At 30.8% G+C, this 23,901-nt stretch overlaps 1 protein-coding gene across 1 annotated transcript in view; it reads right to left on the bottom strand.

The window, feature by feature from the left end:
• Positions 1–10,926: 10,926 nt before the first annotated feature.
• Positions 10,927–23,901, bottom strand: part of LOC111615195 (DNA helicase INO80-like) — a 79,098-nt gene continuing 66,123 nt past the window's right edge. The window contains exons 28-33 of the mRNA XM_023356603.1: positions 22,068–22,226; positions 13,378–13,480; positions 13,101–13,309; positions 12,467–12,593; positions 12,182–12,403; positions 10,927–12,113 (exon numbers count right to left, since the gene is read on the bottom strand). Coding sequence (XP_023212371.1) covers positions 11,941–12,113; positions 12,182–12,403; positions 12,467–12,593; positions 13,101–13,309; positions 13,378–13,480; positions 22,068–22,226 — 993 coding nt within the window. The 3' untranslated portion in view covers positions 10,927–11,940. The remainder of the gene's footprint in view (positions 12,114–12,181; positions 12,404–12,466; positions 12,594–13,100; positions 13,310–13,377; positions 13,481–22,067; positions 22,227–23,901) is intronic.

Raw genomic sequence — 23,901 nt, 5'->3', positions numbered from 1 at the left:
AATTAGAGAAAAATATTTGCTTAAAAATCGTGAGAACTCGGGATAACACAAAACCATTTATTAAAATAAACTTTAGGTATATTTTTAATTATCGCAGTTTTTTTACATTAAAAAAAACAATTGTTATTATCATGCGAAAGGATATCAGACGTGGGAGAATGGAGTTGTACACGAACGGCTTGCTCATTTTTACTATATGCAAGAAGCAAATTAATTATAATTAACCAGCAACAAATTTAATTGTTCCGAAACCCTAAGGCATGTGTATTAGTATTAATGTTGACATTCTCATTTACTGCCATCAATTATACTTTACTTATTGCAAATTGTTCAAATATAACTTCATTCGCATCGTTTACATTTTAGTCGCATGATGCAGATTAAACATATTTATGCCTATAAATTATATATTTATTTACGTACAGTACATCATAACTAAAATACCGAAGATTCAGCATCTACACGAATACAATATTTGAAAAACTTAGGTAAATACGTAAGAACATATTAATTTATGGACATTCGATTCAAAAATCATTGTATCAACTTACATAAGATCGATTTAAGATTATTTTAACGATGTGTAATATGCCAATACGACAAATAGATAAATGTTTGATATCATTCATATCTACGTAATTATATGGAGTAAGTCTTAATGAATATTAAATGTATAATTATGCAATTATCGTTAACCCGCAATCTTAGAAACAGTTTAAAACGTAGCTATTTTATAATAAAGGTTGTTAAATTTATAAATTCTATTGTAATGTAGACGTAAATATCTTCCATTTAAGATTTATACAGGCGTTATTTCCGTGGAGTAAAATTTAAAAATGAATTTGTTTTAAAGAATTTTACAAGCGGTTGCAATATCCCGATTAAATCTTTATCGATATCCCATTAAGTCTTGATATTTTGAGAGTGCTTAAACTAGTTGGAAAATTAATGAGCTACATGTTCATTTAGTCAATTAGAATCCAATGGACACGTAGCTCATGGCAACAACTTAAGGGGAACAAGACTCAAGATAACTGGCAAAAGTTTCATTGTTTATAAACACTTACCTTTATATTACGTATAAATTTTGTTAAATCAGATTTTGAAGTTTTAATAATTTAAATATTTAAAATAATTCGCTATTAAATTTGACTTAAAATGTAGATTTTTAATACTGCATATCAATTAGACAAATTTTAGCTAATTTAAAATAATTAAATAGACTTTTTAAACGAGTTAAAATATTTAAATTAATGAGAGTAAAACCTTTATATACAATAAGCCCGTATAATTTTTTATTTGACACGTAAAAATGATTATAGATGTAATGCAACAACTAAATTTAATCATTGTTTGTATCTAGATGGAAATGATGGCTTGTTTCTTACTGTTTGTATTTATATAGACAATAGGAGGCAAGATATAGCTTTACATTCTTTTTAAACTCATCTGAGACAAAGATGATACTTTTTACTAATTACATACACATAACGAGAAGCCATATTTACTTTAATTCGTTATCTTTTTAAAAAATATGAATGCATGATGAATAGATTTAAATATAATTTATTCCTTAATGTTTGTAATAGTTGTTAGAAATTAAATAAAAATCGAATGAAAAAACATTTAATAGTTTATTTAGGAAGTTGATTAATGCGAGATATTTAATCAACGTGAGGATGTCTTGATTAGTAATTCTTCTATGTTGCTTCCTTACCGAATTTCCTCACGAACAATTTACTTGATCTAATCTTATCTGAGGAACTCCATGCAGAAGCAATGACCGGAATGGGCCTTATAACTGGAAAATACGATTAATCAAAAGGAATAATTATTCGTGATAACATCTCTCGGCTTTTTTTTTTTTGCCGATTGTTCTCTGGAGTTGCTCTTAACTGTGTTAATTTCAGAAAGACAATATCTAGAATAAATTAAACATGTGACCATTTCGTATAGGTAGCTCACACATAAACCGATGCAGCAAATCAATAGCAATTAGAGTATGTAAAGAGTGATGATTAATCGTGTGAATAAACAGTTTTAAGTCAAGCAGTTTAATCGATCGTAAACAGTAGTCAAAATTAGCCTGGAGGATTGAAAATACACTAGACTGTCCCTTTTGACCTCAGTTATTACCGGTGACGGACACTTGGAAGGAATTCCATACTGGAAAATGATGATTTTCTTCTTTCCCCCTCGATCGTCTTAGATACTTTTAGCTTAAGGCATTCTCGTAAAAAGGAACTGTTAATTAGGAAAAATAACAAACCTCTGTGAAGGAAGTTCTTTGAAATTCTACACATTTTAAAAATAATACCTCGAGTAAATTTATTCTCACAAGAATATTTCTCCCGGACAATAGAATACTCTAACAGCAATTAAATTAACTTTTTCCGCATTCCCCCACCCGAATCACGATATTAATACAGTGAAACTATATATTTTTTTCCTTTTATGTTCCATAATAAATAACATTTTTATGGTGAATGATCTAAGGACAAATTTATGAAGTTCAAATGATCTAAGATGTATAATAAATCCGGGTAATAAAAAGGATTCGTGCTGCCAATGAAAAGATATTCACCGTGCAGAATATTTGCATGAAATATTCCATTTTCATAATCTACACACAGAAAAAGTTCAAGGTTCCGAGAAAGATAATTATGTCAATTATAAGGGCAAAAGTGTCCGCAAATTTACCTGTGACCGTCACACTTGGTTAATTTCGATTGTCGATCTCCATTGGATTAAATTCTAATAGTTTTAATTTATTAAATGTTTAAACACGGATGCCACTTGGTAATATTGTAAATAGGATCGAGACTTTTTTAATTGTCAAAAGAGTATCTAAAATGGCACACACAGGATGTCGAACGTATAAAAGTTATAAGAAAAAGTTGTCTCGAGGGAGACAAGTTTCCAGTTTGACTTGTCTTTAACTGAATTAATTGCAACGATTACTTTGTATAATAATAATATAGATGACAGCAGCCGTGGGAAACCTTCCAGACGCTGGTCTCAAAAGGGAGGAGTTAATAATAATGATGTAATTCCTTTATTGATTTTCCTTAGACCCTCATTAATTATATAAAAGCGACTTTAGATATTTCTCATCATATAATGGCAACTAGTTTAATAAAATCAGCAAAACAACAATAGCTTTTGTAGGTTAAATTATGTAAAGAGTAATGTTTTCATTTCTACTTCTCAATCCCTTTCGCCCGCCATCTGTTGATACTTCCATTTACTAAGTTAAGTTTTTCGGCCTATTTTATATCAACAGTTACAGCAAATATTAAATATTGTAAAATAACGACTAATTTTGTTATTTTAATTAATCACAATAAAAATATGAATTTAATTATCTAAATATGTATTTTAGATAATTAAATTCATATTTTTATTGTGATTAATTAAAATTCAAAAGTTTTAAATTGCAATACACATCGACGTGGTTTGAGGAAGAAATTATTAACGCCACTAAGATTTTAGCACTTAAAATAATACATACATCTCATACGAGATGTTAGACAAACATATGACAATTTAAGGCTTAAAAACTGATAATTCCAAGTAGTTTCCTTTGTTTCTAAAGATATAAAGCTATTAATGACGAGAAGTTTTATTTTAGCAAAAAAGACAGTACACCACTGAAAGTTATTCATAATAAAATTGATTAGAAATGAAATTCTAATTCCTGGATGTACTGTACAGTACATTCCAGTTTCTTACAGAATAACACTTTTAATGTAGTTACATTTTTCTGCGATATTATTAATGGATTCGAACAATAATGTATTGATTATGTGGTCTTTCAATTCATCTGATAGAAAATGCATCTCAATAGTGAATAGAATGAAGTCTACTCATTTACGAACTAGACTGACAGGAATTTTTGTCAAAAAATAATGAATAAATTCATCAGAAAAACAATTTGAAATGCAACATTCAAAAGAACAAAAACAAAAAAAAAAAAGTTACAAGTCTCGAATACAGTCTCTATTTTCCAAAGTTGAATATTTTTATAAATACAATAAAACCTGCCTAAAATAGACCCTCTACGAAACGGAAAATAAATCTCGGAACCGAACAAATTTCTTTGTAAAATGCTATTAATTAAAAAGCCGGAAACCCGTGTAACGCGGAAATGGAAAGTACAGTATTTTGAGAACCAATTGCGTAACGTAACCCAGTAAAGCGGAATATTTCGGCGTAAGAACAGTTTAAATTGTAAATAAGTAATGCTATAACTAGCTAGATCGCGATCAACTTCTCAATTACCAGAGCTACAGTACGTAGCTCTGGTACGTACTTCTGTTTTCTTTTCTTTGTTAATTAAAATTGTACAGTACATTGTAGCGGTGTGACAATACAACACCCCCTTTCTTCAAAACTCTCTAAAGAGATTAATAAAAACATAACCTTCTATAAAAGAGAACCTGACAAAACGGAAAATTCTGACCGGTACCGTTATCCAGATCTGACGTAAAGGGTCTCTAGTTAAAACTTAATATGAATCACTATACATTTTAATAAATTTTCGCTTTTAATTAATACTTACATAATGGATTAAAACAAACTCTACAATTAACTCTACAATTAAATTATTTTTCCTATATTTAGCATTTTTATTAACTTTTTCATTACAAAGGCGGGACCGCTAGGTCCCTCCCTGGTTACGCCCGTGGCAGTCACTATTCGTTTTAAAATGACATTACTGTATTGATTATTTGTGAGGTGTTACAGTATTTAAAGTTTTTTTTTAGAGTTTAATTCATTGAAAGACATATGTCGACCAAATATATTTTTACTTATATTTTTCATTGTTTCTTTCTTTTCATTCCGTAGACATTAAGAGGGCCTTTTTCATTCCACAGTGGGATGTCCTGGTGGTGAGAGACGGGGCCCAACATATCCGTCATAGACTGTCGCATCGTCAAAAAATGTGCTTATGCTAATCAATTATCACTAATAAAGATCATTTTCTTAAAAAAAAAAAAAAAAACTAAATATTTGCTTATGATGCAGTACGGGGTAATGACGAAAATCATTATGCGATAGCCAATTCCTTCGAAAAAGCAATTCATTTTTCATTGTTGCATCACGAATAAATAAAATGTTGCAACTGACACATATTGTATGACATCTATATATCAGAAATAGTAAATTGAAAAAGAGAAGAAGACTGTATTGCATTTATTTTTTGAAATTAAAATCGGACAATGATTTTCAGTCGTTTAGTTAGTGTTGTCATATGTCTTTTCTCCGGACATGTCGCTGAACATTACATTTTTGCCATGGATTTTCATAAGTACTGTATAAGTACTGTACATATATAAAAAAAGATAAGAACAAAAAGCAATATTATAATTGTTCGTAATTTAGGAATCAGTTTTTTAATGATTTGGTTACGATAACACTAGTTTAGCACAATTGTTGGACAGCAAACATTCTACTGTTCAATACAAGTTGGCTGATTTATTTTAAAAAGGTTTCGGTGGAACTCTGATATTTTGAGTTTTTTGCTTTATAGATTGGCAGTTTAGTAAGCTAACATCAGATGAACACGGAGACATTATCATTTCAATTAACACCACGGAAGCGTTCTTTTATGCAACGTATATACTGTACTTCGTTGCACTGTACTTTGATTACAGTGTGTTCTTACATTGAAGTAATGGGATTCTTATAGCAAGCTGTTCCGAAAATTCGTATTCTGGTGCAATACTGCAACGAAATCGTTGATCTCTGGAGGAAGCAGCAATAATAACAGTAAGACATGAAAAGTCGTTTCTCACGTTTGCAAAACGTAAAAAATAAATAAATAAATAAGTAAATAATTCAGATTGAATAAAAAAAACTGCAATGTTTAAGCTGAAAACAGTTTAGCGTATGCATAAATAAATAAATTTTGTTAAACACGAATTAAAAACACATAAAAAATCAAAATAGAATTCAATAATTTGCAGTTGACTAAATATAGTGTGATACTATAGTTAAACTCGAATTTAAACAGTTTACATTCAAATCAAGTTATAATAATTACAAGCAAAGCATTATTATTATACCGCATACGTACCGTAATATCCAGAGAACCATGAATTTTGTTGAAATACATTAATAATATTACTTATTCCATATAAAATATATCAATTTCAACATACTGTATTTAACGAATGTTATTAGCCAAGGCATCTAAGTTATAATCAACCAGCATAAGTGCGAATATATACAATAAAAATTATTGGAAATGTTATAATTTATAGAAAATACATTAAAAAACATTCTTATTGTTAAATTAGGATATCTCAAAGTGTGGGGGCGCGCAGCTGTTCGAGAATCCAGGTAATAAGAACTTTTAAGCCGGGTACACACATACCGATATACCTGAACAGAGGTCTTGCCTGGTATACCTGAACGTGTGAATGAAAAAAAAGACTGACAGTACGTATGTTACCGGCTTTACTGTATATTTATCGTCTTTTTGAGAGGTCGAGGCAGTTAAATCGTCGGCCTAACGCTCAGAGAGACCCGGAATAGGATTGCCAATTCTCCCGGATTCGCCAGAAATTGGCAAAACTTTTTAAATTCTCTGACTTAAAACACTAAAGAATTGGCAACAGAATTTCCGTATTGCCGAGAGTAAAAATCTTCCGGAATTTTTTAATCCTAGAATAAACTCTTTGGCTATTGGCAAGCTTAACCCGAGATCGAATCTGGGCGGTCGAAAAATCTGGGGTAATCTATCACGGATATGTTGAGCCCCATTGTTGACCTGAAAGAGGCTTTCTTATTGTTCGCAGGGCGGAAAGAGTAATAAATAAGAAACACGAATATCTGTAGAAAACACCTGTAAAGGAAAGAATAAATTGTTTTATTACAGGATCGGATTACACTGATATAAAGTCCTTCGCAACTTTTTCTCACGCACAGCATACCTAGATACTTTCCACAATTCCGTGCCACACCATAAGTATACAAAAACTGCACGAGTTACAAGGTACACACACACACACAAAACTGATTTACCGTTTTCTTTTTCTTCTGATAATACAAACATATTTGAAATTAGTTTATAATCCATTTTCTTATTTCTCAACAATTCTGGAATCACCTGGACGAAGTATCCGCAGTCTTAGAACGAAAAGCACATGATCGGGATCTCGATTCCGTGATCACAGATGCACGCGACAGATATATACTGTACTTGTCGCTTCACAAAAATTCAGATGACGACTATGACACGTGTACGTATTCTGTGAAGTATGACTGCAAAGGTAAAAATTTGAAATGCTTGTTAGAAATTCCTTCTGTTACAAACTTCAGTGGCAATAAACACGTAATAGGCAAAACATTATCCCTTTTGAACCAACATATATTTAACATATTCACGTGCTTACCATAAACTCTGGTTATCCTCCTCCTGGAGGCATTGTGCCACTGGTTGCAGAGGTCTGCAATAAGGCAACGCGAGCTACTAAGATCATTCGAAGATATTTTATGGGAAAATTATCTCTATTTAGGTGTTAGACAGGTAAAGAAAACCCGGAAAACTTCAGGAGGCGAGAATGTTCAATGGTTTTATCGATTCAGTCCGTTAGATTCATCTCTTTTAAGAACACGCCTGTCTCATACGATACACGTATCGCTAAATGTAAATAAAGAAAACTAAATACAAGATGCGTTAAATTCCGGGAGTGGCTCAAAAAAGCTTAAAATATGTTAGAATATAAAGTGATTTATTTAATATTTTTCAAAATAATCACTCCGAGCTTCAAATGATTAACGAATCCTTCAATTCAGAAAACATTAAGTGAAATCAGCTTCAAGAATCGTAAAATTATCCGATATCCATACCTGAAAATTCAACATTTTGTTTACCATTGGATAATATATATATATATATTTTTTTTTTAAAAAAAAGCTTAAATATCTATAAGAACTACAGTTTCTCAATAAAATAATAAATTGACAACTTCGTGGATGATATATCTTTTAAAGATTTTTGTAATATTAGTTACTTTCGAAAATTTTCACGGTGCGTGATTCTTCTTCCGTTTTGAAATGTTTGACTAATTTTTTGTGCTAGTTTTATCGTAAGCTGTCATCTAAAAATAGTATTTTGATGGATTACTTCTGTTCAAAAAATTACGAGATAGTGTAAGATACAGAATTTGTATGTTCTTAACTATATATTGTGTATTATTCGTACGCATGACGAAGATACCTGATGACAGATTTCGCGTAATCACCGGATACAGCTTACCTCAGATCACCCAAGCTCGTAATTATAATAGCTCTTTCGGTAGCTTAACTGAGTATTTTTTAACTTCGATAAGGAATAATAATCGATTATCGATACATTTTTAATCTTTTCCCGATAAGCAGACATTTTATTAACTATTTTTAATTTTATTTAATATACAATAAATCAATTAGTGTTTCTGCAACTTCTTGTTAAAAAATCCTTTCACGGTATGAGGTTAAGTAGGTTTTGTATGGTAAATAACGGATCGTGTATACCAGTTTTTTGTTCCGTTTAGTTCTACTATATTATCGATATTGAATCAGACCAATTAATCGATGGGTCGATTACAGAATTATCAATTACAGTGGTACCTCAGGATACGAAATTAATCCGTTCCGAAACTGAGATCGTATCATGAAAATGTCGTAAGGTGGATCATCTTTTCCCATACGATTACATGTGAAACCAAATAATTCGTTCCAACGCGAAAAACATACTCAAATTAAAGCCTAGTAATACATTAAAAAAATAACTGTAGTAAGAAAAACAAATGAAAAATGCGAACTAATGTAACGTCGTATGGTGAGTTTTTGTTCGTATCGTGGAGCAAAAATATGTTCGAATTTCATGTCGTATCCTGAAAATTTCGTATGCTGGGGCGTTCGTAACCTGAGGTATCACTGTAATCAAAAACTGCAGCAACAAGTTATTTAACTTTTACTGCATTTAAAATTTTAGAGGCGCCATCTGTTATATTTTTAAAAACTTTTCATATTTTTATTATAAAATGGCAAAAAACTTAATTTTGAGGATATGGATTAATTTTATCAAAAATTGTAAGTGCTAATACGAGTAAATCGTCAAGTCCGACCCTACTCGAGATATGTCCACCGTCTATTTCCCCACCCCCAAGACTTTTATTCACCAAAATTTAATAGCATCCAATACACAATTTAATACCAATCGATCCCACTCTTAAAGAAAAAGTAACGTTAAGCTTGCAATAATTGTACGCAAAGAACGTTTATACTGCATATGTATAAATTGTAATAGCAGTAGTTTTTCATTTCGTTTTTTGCAAGCTTAGCATAAATAAAATTTACATACTATTCAAGTTAGTATTTATAAACACACCCAGTAACAAAAGGAAATAAAATTGCAATCAAATATGTCTTTTAAATTACAATTATTGAAAAAAAGCTACACTAAACTTTAAATTGAACGTAAGACGCATATAGATGCACCCAGGTCATGTAGCGGTAGCGCACACAGCTATGGGTGCATTTGTGCTTCAAATACGAAACGTAGTGATACGTCATAATCGTAGTTCGATTTCGAAAAAAACAAACGATCTGGGCAATTATTTTAATCACGATTTATCGATTGTCATCACTAACTCTTCGTAGTATAGTTAAAGTGCACTTGATATGCATTTCCAACTTTCATACATATGACAGGTATAGTACAGTACATACATTCACCGTTTTTATAATTTATAAAATTACCTTTCAAGATAATTTTACTTTTATTTTCAGTCAATTTATATCAATAAATTTTTTATTTTATACCAAACTTTAAATAACTCACAAGATTTGAATCTGTAATACTGCTGGATATAGGATACACAAAATGCTGAATTATACACAGGTACTTTTAATATCAAATTATATTATTATTTTATAATTTATGCATATTCCATTTATCTGTATGTAAAGATACGATAATGAATGTATTGTTAGTTTGTTCTTTATACATTTGAACAGGATATAAGCAAATGCAACCAAACTTTCTAAAAACCATCATCTTGTCCAGGTTAGAGCCCAAAACTATAGGTTCAAAACTGGTTATCAATCAACAACATGGTTTATGTATCTATCTGCCCAATGAAACTGTGGTATTCTGTAGTATTGGGCACTACTGAATATCACACTGTAAAATAACTATTGTAACTAGAGGTTATCAATAGTTCTTTTACATTTTTAACTGTAATTCAAGGATCAAATTTCCAAACTGATACCTAGCTTTTATAATGTTACATGATCAATCTGTTTTTTAAATTATTAGTACTTTTCCATCATTGAGAGTGGGCAACTGAACAAAATGGCTGGCAGATAAATCAATCTGTGAATGAACTCATGTTAATTTCAACTCTAGCTTGCACACATTCTCAACTTTTCAAGTAAGCTTTAAGTTCATTAGCTTATATTCCCTTTGGAATGAGGGAAAGTGTTGGATGAAATTGTATTGCCCAAAAATGAAAAATTATATATATAATCACTACTTTTGAACATAAATTGTCTTTTTTAAAAATTTTCTACAATGTCAAGTGTGCAATATCAAATTTCCTCAAGCAATGTCAGGTATCTCTGTTAACTATTTTATATAATTAAGATCTGGTTAGCAGTAATCGATGAAAATAATCTTGCATATTAAAAAAATCTGCAAGTTATTTTATGCATTAAACTTAACATGAAAGCTTGGTGTTTTCCAATTATGTGTATATGTATATTTCAATATAATTTATGCATCAGTACCATAATTATGTTTAGCTTATTGTAAGTTTAACTTACAATAAGCTAAATATAATTTATTTTAAGCATTTAAAACTATTATTAAAAAAATTAAATGAAAAACACTTGTAATTGTTCAACATTATCATTTATTTGATAAACTTTACCTGTGCAATGAACACTACTATACATTGTTAAATCAACAAAATCAATATATATAAACCATGAGATTATGGTAAATCACATAATCACAGCTTTAAAATATTTGAACTCCATATCACACTAAAATTGATCTAGATTTTGGCCATGATATGAAGTTAAATCTTTATGAACATGTCTGATCAAGTATGTGATATTCATAGCAATATTTTCATTAAACAGCAAAGAGATCAAAAACTGTATAGTGGAACATAATCTAAAATAATTTTACAAATATATAAATAAAGTAACTATTGACTAGTTAAATATTAACAGTATTTTTACAAAAACTTATTAATTTATTATATAGCAACACTTATAAAACAGAATTTTTTTTAAATACAATTTAATTTTTTTAGTTTTGCTTCATTGCATAGAAATTGATGAGTCTGAGCACTATGTTTCAACATAAGTTTTCAAGAGAGCAAATATTACACAAATTTTAAGCTAATATAATCAGAACAGTAATTATTTAACAGATTATGCTAACAGCCAAAAATTGTTGCTTCAAAACATGTGTGTAAAAAATTATATTTATGTATGTATGTATGTATGTATGTATGTATGTATGTATGTATGTATGCATGTGTGTGTGTGTGTTTATATATGTTTGTTTGTGTACAATATATATATATCTCTATATCTCTTTCCAAAACAAGTACTGAGTCAATCCACTTCACTTTTAAATGTCCAACATATGTCTTCAATGAAATTCAGATTTCCTTTAGTATTTTAATCTTCTATCACCAATTCTGTAAATCACTATATTCCATTATACACATTTTTTAAATGTACCAGGAAATATCAATAAAATCAATTTAGATTTGCTGCCTGCCAATCAATTCCATGTTATGAACATATATATTTAGAGGCAGCTTTCTAGTATAACTGAGAGAATAGTTGATTCTTTATGCTGCTAAAAATAGTTAATTTTTTAATGATGTACTGCATGACATGAAGTATATTTACATGATGAAATAGTTGCTATAATTGTGTACCCTGAACATAAAATCCTGTAAACATTGAACTTGAAGCTGGCAGTGAATCAGCCGACACTTTCATATCACCAGGTGACCTTTTCCCAAATCTCTGACCTTGATGAGATGGTCTCATTGGCACATGTAACAAGCTTCTACTAATCCCTCCATGTTGTGAAGCTATTAATAAAATCATTTTAAATGTAATTATTATATTTTACTAAAAAATACAAAACTACATTATATACCTGAAGTGGATGGTGAAGAGCCTTGTAATGTGTAACCATATGCTGCAAAAGCTGCAGATTTGCCAGCTTGTGCAGCTGCTAATTCGGCAGCTGCAGTTGCCAATGTGTTTCCTCTACCTCGGCTTCCACGACGTCCAGAACCACGAGGTCTTCCACGACTTCTACCACTCCCACGTTTTTTAGCATTTAAATTATTCACTTGTCCAATTACATTTTCAGGTCCTATAATTTTAAATTCTGATGACTTATAATTTGACTGATTATATTTTACTTTATTTTACATACCTGATTGTAACCCTGGCTGATTTGTTAATGCTGGTACTGGTGTAGCTGCTGGACTACCATCATCTACCACAAGAGGCCCTTCACTACTCGTGTCATCTTGAGCAATAATAAAACTACTCACTGAATGCTACAAGTAAATGTTGAATAAAAAATTATTAAAATTTATAATGTTTAAATTTAATTAAGTGCTTTTTAACACCAAGTATAATTCTACTGATCATATGAAAATCAATTAATATAATTTATTCAAATGTATATTTTCTTATCTTTTTTAATGTAACAAAGATGTAATGGGATAAAGTTTTGTTATGGCTATATACAGTAATAGCATGTAATGTATACAGTAATCTATTTATACATGCAATTCTAATTAATTTTTTCATTACAAAAGTTAAAAAATACTGGTTTTCTCAGAAAATTCAACTATAAATCTTTTTAATAAAGTAATTTCCATTATTTAAGCTATATTCTTATATATACCTATTTAATCATTTGTTATTACGTCATATTAAAAATTAATTCAGCTAATTTCATAATACAGTAAAACCTAGTACCTGATTAAATAATCCTAAAATATTCTGTACATATGCATTAAAATTAGCATACAGAAATAAGCAAATAGTTAAAAACTAACCTCACTGAAAGGACTCGGAGGCACTGAATCAAAACCTTGAACAGAATCAACTTCATGTCCAATTGAAAGAGAAGCAGCAGCTATTGTTACATTTTCTTCTGCCTTTTTTCTTTTATTACATCCCTTTTTTTCTAATTTTTCTCGTTTCCTTTTTCTTTCCCAACTATTACCATCTTCTTGCTGCCTGCGTTCTTCCTGTTTTTGTTGAACTACAAATATAAATATTTGTAAAAATTAATTTATTAAAATTAATTAAGCAGATAAATATAAATCATACACTTTCTTTCCAATTCATCATCATCTAATAATAGACACACTACTTCTTTATGCTTGAGAGTATCTGGTTTGAAATTTCCACCACTAATAACCATACGTTGTATCTGTTTAAATATAAAATAAATTACAAATTAAATATATGTTTATTTCTAAATATCAAGTCACTGATTTTCATGTCAATTTTATGACAATGATAAAAAATTTATAAATAATTATTGAAAAATTTTAATTAAATCATATACAGTAGAACCTCTCTAGTCCATCCTCGGCTAGCCCGTCACTCCAGTTAATCTGACCGTGGTCAGAGTCGAGAAACTTGTCCCGACTCGTCGGTGACTCACCACGTTCTTCTGTGTTCGTTACAGTATATGTTTTACATTGTGTGTACATGTACAATTTTGTGTGTTTTTTCAACATGTCAGGAGTGTAATGTAAACACGTTACTCTTCCATTAAATGAAAAATTAGCAGTGCTACAAAGACTGAACAAATAGGAATTTTTCCAAAAAATTTCCGGGAACTCAATGTGGGCATTACGACAATAAAAGATTGGAGAAAAAATTGGTAAGACATTGAATCATACACGGTGAAAATAGATAGTGAAAACGGTCTTAAGAATAGGAAAACATTGAGAAAGCCTAAACTCAAACTACTTGACAACGCATTGTGGATGTGGGTTCTGCCAAGAAAGAAGGAAGGGAACCTTGATATCTGGTCCCATTATAAAAGAAAAGGTAATAGCTTTGCACAAAAAAGTAGAAGCTAGAAGTGAGTTCACAGCTAGTGAAGGCTAGATTGATCACTGGAAAACCCATCATGGCATCCGGTTTGTTTCAATTTCTGGTGAAAAACTATCTGCTGATGTTAAGGCGGCTAAGGAGTTTTCTGTGAAGTTTCAAGAAATTGTCGAAGAAAATGAACTGTTACTTTGCCAAGTCATAGATGAGACAGGCCTAAACTATAAAATGCTGCCAAACAAAACGCTCACTGCATCAAATGAAACCGTTGCAGGAACAAAACTTATAAAAGATAGGCTAACCGTTGCTCCTTGCAGCAATGCTGTAGGTACACACAAGCTTCCCCTGTTCGTTATTGGCAAATCTAAGAAGCCCAGGGCATTCAAAAACAAACTTATCTTCCTTGCCGGTTTATTACCGCAATCAAAAATTTGCTTGGATGGACTGCCATCTTTTCAAATCTTGGTTTTTCAATGAGTTCATTCCATCTGTTGAAAAAAACTTCAAACAAAAAAGCTTCCTGTTCATGCTCTATTGCTGTTGGATAACGCACCATCACATCCATCTGAGAAGGATTTAGTGAAAGGAAACATAAAAGCTATCTTCCTTCCACCAAATGTCACATCACTTATTCCAACCAACAGATCAGGGAGTGATAGAATGGTTAAAGAGGTGCTATCGCAGAAAGTACATTAGATCAATTTTATAAAAGTCCAAAGAAGGTTGTAACATATTTGAAGCTATTAAATTGCTCAACATCAAAGATGCTATCTATACTATTGCTGAGTCATGGGAGGAACTGAAACTTGACACACTGCAAAAATCTTGGCATAAGCTTTGGCCAGAAGTTATGACCGAAACTGACCAGATCGAAGATGAGCAAAACAATGACATGCAGGAAATCATTAAAGATCTACAAATTGTACAAGTGAATGTCCCTGTCAGTGAAGTTGAGGAGTGGATTGCCCAATGTGACAAAGACTGTGAAACCAGTGAAGAGCTCAATGACGACCATATTATTGATGCTGTTTTGGAAAATAATAGTGAAGAAACTGAAAACGAGGACTCGGAATAATGATGACAAACCCCTACACAGATTTCACACACCGATGCCAAGAACACTTTTGATATTGCCCTTCAGTACATCGAGCAGAACTCGATGTACTGAACATTTACCTCAACACCTACAGACATTTTGTGGATCAAGAAAGGGAGGAACACTGCAGCTAAGTCTAGAATTTCATCTGCTAAACAAAAATCTATAACTGACTTTTTTCTAAGTAATTTTTTACTATAGGCAACCTTCAATTTTTACAGTATGTACAGTACAGTATGTAGTAAATACAGTATTGCTCTTTTTAATTAGTAATAACAGCTTTTGTGCGATTTATTGCAATGTTTTTACTGTAGAGAACAATACAGTCATTCTTGAGTTGAAAGATTGTCTATTTTACTTTTTTCTGATAATCTGACCTTTTTTGTGTTCCGACCATATACCCAGTCCCAAAGGTGACGGATTAGAGAGGTTCTACTGTATTAGCTAAATTACTGTGACAATGATATAACACAAAATAGATGTGCCATTACACCATTACTGCAACAGATAGTACACAGCACATGCCTGCATAAAGTGTATTAGTGTTTTGTCCCTGTACATCATACTTTTCCTGTTAGCAATCAAGTTGTGCTAGTTATGTATCGAACGCCGTTCAGGGAAAAATTCCAAATTAAAATAATGTCACTTGCGGTAGTACAAATCAGAAATTCATATATAATTAATCTGGTCATCTTTCTCTTACTGGTTTGGTCTCGACTTTCATCGATCTTACTCTATTCTCGAGATTAAGGAAGGACAGAGACTAGATGGATGATAGTGGGAATTTATAGGCCTACGATTTTTTCATATTGCAGCCCAATAAGTATCCCCCCAGTAATCAAATGAATAAAACCACTGAGTACTGGCAGTTGGTTGTAGGTTCACGCACGGCCAATGGACTGGCCACGTGCAGTTTTCTGTTTTCTTTGCATTAGTAACATTTATGTAAAGCTAGCCACAATTTAAAAGTCTTTCCAGGGTGCATCCTCCTTGGCAGATTGCTCATGTGTCATGTTTCCATAACTAAATAAACCAAACCAATTTAAATAATTTTTTCTATAAATGCAATATTTATGAGGACATGCTTAACTACCACAAAACCTGGACATCCCACTCCCTCCCCTTAGTAGCTCATAAACCCATTGCCCCCAAACTTCTTTCACTGATATTGCTTAAGATGTTCTAACGGTCAGCCAAATTAGTGTACATGCAACAATTTTAAGGCACAAAGTAGAGATCAAAGTCTTTTTCTGTGTCGATGTTTATTTTTCCTATTTATTATCATGGCAACATTGCTTCATTCAAAATTTCCTGTAGTTGTAATCTATGTAATGTGCACTTTATTCATATATTGAGTCTTACTGCCAAATCTGCTTCAAGTATCTTTATGTTTTTGCTGAGCTTTACTTTTCAACCTGGTTTCACTAGTTTTTTATTGGATCACATAAAAGCAATTATTCTTGCATTTTTACAAGAATTTTTTAGTTATTTAAACAATCTAATATTGTCTTTCGAATGTTAAGGTTAGCAACTTCCATAATCCCTTCTACTATGTATCAGACCACTGGTAGGGAGGCATTCAAATAGATATTGCATGATATGAGTTTACCAGTCCCTACACAAAATATGTTTTAAGTGGTTTTCGAGGGTCTGAGTCTAAATATTTGGTCCATTTTTTCATGAAATTTGATTCATTAGCAGATTACCATTTAATATTTGGCTGTAAATGAAACAGTTTGTTCGTGCTAACATTAGAAATACAATATTTAAACATTTTCCAGCACTTGTTCCAGTAGATAAAAGCAGAAACAGCCCATAGGATGGATAGAAAGTAAGACGTCTGTATATCACCAGTTCCTTTTTAGAAATTTTTTATAAGTTTAATCGAATATATTTACATTTTTTAAAGGACTTTTTTAAATCCTGGTGGCATGTAGCAGCCTATAAAGGAAGGTCTGTCGTCATGAATGTGTAGTCTGGAACACAAGAAATAAATGGTCCCTTTTGGGCAGACTTTGTCTTTAATTTTATTAACAATATTTAAACTTTTTTAAGATGATATATTTTCAATTGGCGTCTACTTGACCAATGAAATTGTTTCATTTCATACCATCTGAGTATTGTGATAGACATGACAATGGTAGGCTAAAATAATCAAACTCTTTATATGGTTTTTGTTTTAATGTCTGTTATATCATGTTATTTGATTTATATAACTGTTACTGTGAAAGACCAAAATTAGAGAATGTCGATATTCTCCGGTGAATGTCGACACACACAAAATACGTGGGTGAAAGTCCAAATATTTGGTTATATTATTATACATTCGAACAATCGCCGGTTTATGTCGACAAGCACAGATAAGCTTTGGTGGAGGTCGAAATGACACCCAAGAAGCCGATGTTGACAGTCTATCGCCAAATACTTTGTGGATAGCCGGAGGTAGGACACGGTCGTACCTCTTTTTCCGGCAACGGTTTGGTGGAAACTGCTCACTTTGTCACTGGATGGCGTTTTTGTTCTTTTGATCCCGTGAAGTGGGGATCGGTTTGTCAGGTCGAGTGGCGCAGTTTGAGAGGGTTCGTCGGTAAGGCGTCGGCGATACCCGAATAAAAGACACCATTAACAGATCAGTTTGTAATTTGTAAAGAAAAGTTACTTTCCATAGATGAGATTTCTTCTCAAGAAATATTGCTGAGAGAAGCAGCTGCAGCTAATTCGAAAAGTGGAAGGCAAGGCTATACACGCTGTCATTACAAAAAAAGTGTTCCACGAATAAATGCAGTTGTAAAAGCAAGGGACTCTTGTGCAATTCAAAGTGCCATAACAGTCTACTTTGTTGTAATAAATAAGATTGTATAATGTTAATCACATAATTTATATGTAAGTTTATTATTGTATTATTTTCTTTAATGATTAAGAATGTACTATTCATTTTAGGTTTAACAGTTTTTTTAAATGTGCTGTTACTTAAGCTTTCTCCTATTTTGACATATTAAAAAGTTGCATTTTTGTCTTAACGTAATAAAAATATTTTTATTCAATATTCACCATCAGTGCATGCTGAATGTCAACATTTGCTGGTGTAAGTGAGAAATAATGATATTTAGCAAATATTTCTTACATACACGAAACGACTGTGTGAATGCCGACATTCACCTGAGAATCTCGACATTTGCTAGATATCGGTCATTCACAGTAACATAACTACAAATGTTATCTTATGTAAGGGTTTATCAAACCCAGTGCCCAATCATTTTAAAAATTCTTTAAATTGTGTAGAGGAAGAAAATTTTAAAAAATGCTTTAGATTGGGCACTGGGTGTGATAAACCCTTACATAAGATAACATCTGTAGTTATATAAATCAAATGCTATAGTATATAACCAGGGTGGCCAAGCTCCTTGATAGTCTGAGCCATTTTTCAAAATTTGAAATTTTTTCGCGAGCCGCAATTAAATACGTATTAAAAAGGTATGCAAAAAAGGTATTAAAAAATTTTTTTACAGAAATTATATTTATTGAAAACATATAAATAAAAGTTATTAAAAATTAAACACATTTATTATACTTCTTTTGATAATTCTTTAAAATTTGGTGAATAATTGGTGACAGCACTTCTCAGTAATTCTTTCAGATGCTGGTTAGTTAATACTGATCGGTGTTTGGATTTCACGAATTTTAAAGTGGAATAAAATGATTCACATAAAGTACATTGTTCCGAATATTGAAATAATTCGACAAGCAGCCTTTTTTAATTCAGGATACTTCGATTCTGGTACAAATTTCCAAAATTCAGTAATCGACGTTGACTTATATTTTAATTATAGAGCTCGATCTTCTTGCATCTCTATTAATTCTAATTCTTCAGATGCTTTTTGGGTCATAATTATATTGGAAATGGAAAACTCACCTTGAATTATGTTAATTTCAAATGGATTCAGAAAAAAATCAAGAGACAATTTAAAATATTTCAAGTCTTGAAATCTATTTTGGAATTCCGTCAATATTCCTTCTAGCTTTTTTATATACTCATTGAGTTTTTCTTGTTTAATATTGGAACAAATTTTTTTAATTCGAGGAAAATGACAAAATGTTTTATTTTTAGTGTCCTTTTGAAAAAGTTGTAATTTAGTTTGAAAACTAAATATACATTGTGAGAGGTCAGATATTATTTTATCTTTCCCCTGCAATTGTAAATTCAGTGTTTGCAAATGTTCCATGACATCAGTCAAAAACATTAAGTCTTGTAACCACTTGTCATTGTCTAATTCTGAATAGGTTATTTCCTTTTCTTTTAGAAATGCAGTTATCGGATCAAACAAATCTACAAATTGATTTAATACGTTGTAGCTAGATAACCATCTAACAGTGCAAAAGAAATTAATGTCATTTGGAAGTTCTTTGTCCTTTAATTCTTCAAGGAAATTTTTGAATTGTTGATGATTTTTTGCATTGGTGTGAATGTAATTTACAATGTGTAACACTGTTTTCATAACATCAGGATATTTTAAATATTTTGTAACGAGATGTTCTCGGTGAATTATGCAGTGAATTGGTATGAATTGTGGAATTTGAGAACCATCTTTTAAAAGCCCAATAAGACTGACTTTTTTACCCAGCATTGCCGAAGCTCCATCAGTTGCAATGCTTACAAGTTTATTAAGAGGCACATCATAAATTTTCATTATGGAATCTAATGCATTTTTAATATCGACACCGCAAGTTGACTCTTGAAGTGCTACTAAATCTAATAATTCTTCTTTAACAACGAAGTCAGGTGAAACAAAACGTATGAAAACTTCCAATTGCGGAAGATCTGTGATATCCGTCGATTTGTCAAGGGCTAAGCTGAATGCAATACAGTTCTTCAAATCATTTTTTAAATTATATTCAAGAGATGCATTAATTGCAGTTATGCGTTGTTCGGTTGTGTATCTCGAGATGGGAATTTGCGAAACAACTATGTGCAATGCTGCATTATTTGGATCTAAAACTTTAAGTACATCTTCCAAGTTTTTTTTAATAAACTCTCCCTCTCCATATGGGCGCTTTGCATGAGCAATATTCCAGGCAATAACAAAACTGGCTTCAGCCACATTATTAGCTTGATTGCTAAATGTCGTCAAAATCGACTGTTGTTTATTTAAATTTGATTTTAAAGAAGCAAGTTTATCTGATTTTAATTTGGAATTTGGTGGATACTGATTAGAAAACTGAAGATGATTGGTTTCATAATGTTGACGTAAATTGCTAGTAACAAACTCGAACCATGTAACAAAAATGCATTGTTATCTTGGTAAATGACTTCATCATCACCATCGAACATGTTTTCAACTAATGGAATAAGAAAGTTTGTCAAAACTCCAATGCACATCTGGACATTCACTGGTAGTGCAATAAAGTTCTTGCCTGGTTCTTTACTTGACATGCAACTCCAAATAATAACTGAGTTATAAAATTTAGTCATTTTCTTCCTTACAGGGTTCATTAGAATAGTTAAAAAAATTTCAGCATCATCTCCAAAACCAATGCAAATTTATGACTCATCATTGAATATAACTTTGTCCAGTTATTTATAGTTCATGATTACTTTGTTTTGATCACTAATCTTGTTTTCTTGTGTTTTGATGTCAATGCTGGTTTTTGTTTTGCCTTTTTTTTTTTTAATAAAAAAACCCATTCCTTTCAAATAATTTCTCATTTTTCTGTTACAAACTATAACACCTGTTATCACTTCCTATTCATCTCTTTTGTGGTACAATTCTTATTTTCAAAACATCTGTGTTTAGTTTGATATTTGGTGACTTCAATTAGTCTGCTCTCCTTTCAAAATATTCCAGTTTATTGATACTTACACCAAATTTTAGATATAGCTAACTGTGAACAACCTACAACTTTTGCAAAAGTCTTTGTTGAACTGTAATATAAAATGCATACTTTGCAACAGATTTGTTAAAAGTTATTGCATTTTTATTTGAGAGGGGGAAAATATATGAAAAAGGATTTTGTAATGAGGTGCTAGTGTATCTTGATTCCTTAAATTAGATTCAATATTTCAAATATTTTTAATAATAGTTCCTAATTCTTGAATACAGACAATTGCATGACTACTTTTTGCAATATCTGCTGTTCCAAAATATAATAATGTCATAGTAACAATTAATAATAAAGTTATCATTTATAGTAATTTATTTCATATTTTATTATATATTATTTGTTATTGTATTCCATAACTCAACATATCCTTTTATTACAAAATGCAAATAGTAGTGTGCCTATGACAGTATAACAGTGTAGCAGTTCTGTGTCAAATGCTAGTCTTACAGTCTTATTGGTTAATAAACAAACTAAAAGTTCTAAACAATAAACTTTTTCAAATAAATACTTCTGACATGCAAATTTTTCAATCTTCAACATAAAAAAAAAATAATTAACTAGACAAAAAACTTCTGAAGTGTTCAACCTATATAAAAGTATTTCAATGCAAAACTTTTGTACAGGTTGGTAATTAAACATACTTTCCAAATAAAATCAAAACAGGCTCAATAAATGTGATAAAGTGCTAGATAATTACTTCAAATTACAAATAATCAAGATCCATATATTTTGTAAAATGAAAGTGTCAATAACCCATTTCATCTTAGTTTTAATCAAGTTCTACATATCTATTTTTGACCTAATGCATTTGTATATAACAATGAAAATGCAATAAAATTATATTCTAAAAATAGTAATATTGTCCATATTTATTTGTAAGTATAACTGCTAATAAGTTTAATTACAATATTATCTGGACAACAATCATGATTTATTAGCTTTTAAATAACATTCAAACAATGTTATGTCATAAATTTACCTCAGATTTTTCCTTTGCCCTTTGTAAAATTCTTTCTTCAATTGTACCTTTACATACTAAACGATAGACAGTAACTTGTTTTGTTTGGCCTAGACGATGAGCTCTATCCATTGCCTGTTGATCAACAGTTGGATTCCAGTCAATATCATAGAAAATGACCTAAAAAATAAAATATAACATATTAAGCATTACTTTTCATTGGTAATGTTATTTTTTTAAAATTAATTGATATTTTTCTTTTTTTATACATGAATTAACTTTGATTCTAAGTATTATAAATTCTTTTTACTATTTTAATTCATTAATCACAGCATATTTTATTAATATGTAGGTTAAATTCCAGACTATTGCTGTAAAGTGAATACAGTCTTAAAGCTAAACACATCCTTTTTTTTCCACTTGCCAATATATATAAAAGACAAAATATATTTATACTATTATTAAGTGTGCAATAACACTAGGTCTAAAATGATGATCCAAATATAATAATAATAAAAAAATCTCCAAAAACATCCTCAAGGGCAAGACAAGTGCCAAAATTAATGTGTTCAAAAATACTGTTAGCAAAATGCTGTAAAGCAAGCTCTTTAAAGTGAGGCATGTCTGGATTCGTTACATTACAAATTACATTTTAATTGATTTTAGTAATTTACCTCTATATTGCTATTTTTAAATCAAAATTTGATCATAGTGATATTATAGCAAACTATTTTCTCTCTTTTTCTAATAGTAAAACTCAAATAGAAAATAAAAAGTAATGTTTCTTAATTTTATAATGAGGTATATAAACATATCAAGTTTCAATGAATTCTGTCAAATGTATTTCAGTTATTTTTTGAAAATACCTTTCAGATTTTCTTTTTAAACTATAACATAAGATTAAAAATATAAATGTAAATGAAACTACTTTTAAAAATGTATTTAATATTGAAATTATCAAAAACCAAATAGTAATAGTAATAAAGAAATAATAATAAATCTATATTATTATTATTATATATATTCACAAACATATCTATTCCAAACATCCATGACATACAACACACCAAAAAAATTGATTAATATTCAGAACTTGCCCAAAAGTAAAGTACCTGTGAGAAATGGATAAGATATATACCACTTCTGTTCTTTTTCTGTACAAGCATCATACCAATTACACAACAAAGTCTAGAAAAATGCATTAGGTTTTAACAGCATGTAAATCATATTACAGAAAGCAGCTATACAAACACATCACACATACACTGGTAATTCTGAAATACAGATACATACATGAAGAACTCATAAACAATATAATTTTTTTTTTTTGTAGCTATGCCTTGACCTTGATTCAGCTTAGCATTAGACTTCAACATCAAGTAGGATACAATCCACTAATTAATAATAATAATAATAACAATAACCTAAATCCGCTACAGAAAGATTAACCCTTCCACGTAAAGAAGGTGGACGTGGCCTGATTGACATAGTTAACCTTCACTACAAACAAATACAGTCATTGCGAGAGTTTTTCTACAGGAAACAAGAAACATCACAATTACATAAAGCAGTAACTCTAGCAGACTCAAATAGCACACCATTAAACTAACACTCACATCACACAGACATGACACAACACATAAAAAGCATAGACACCATCAAGCAATCGTGGGCTCGAAAGGCACTCCATGGCAGGCATCCTTATGACCTGACCCAGGATTTTGTTGACAAAACTGCGTCAAACAGCCGGTTAGATCGGGGATGCCTCTTTGGGGAGACGGAAGGATTCATGATTGCCATACAGGATCAGGTCATAAATACTAAAAACTACAGAAAACACATACTCAAAGATACA

This window comes from Centruroides sculpturatus, unplaced genomic scaffold (genome assembly GCF_000671375.1).
Source record: "Centruroides sculpturatus isolate CEXI.00-Female unplaced genomic scaffold, Cexi_2.0 scaffold1566, whole genome shotgun sequence".
Lineage (NCBI taxonomy): Eukaryota > Metazoa > Arthropoda > Arachnida > Scorpiones > Buthidae > Centruroides > Centruroides sculpturatus.
This window is presented reverse-complemented; position numbering and strand designations above follow the sequence as displayed.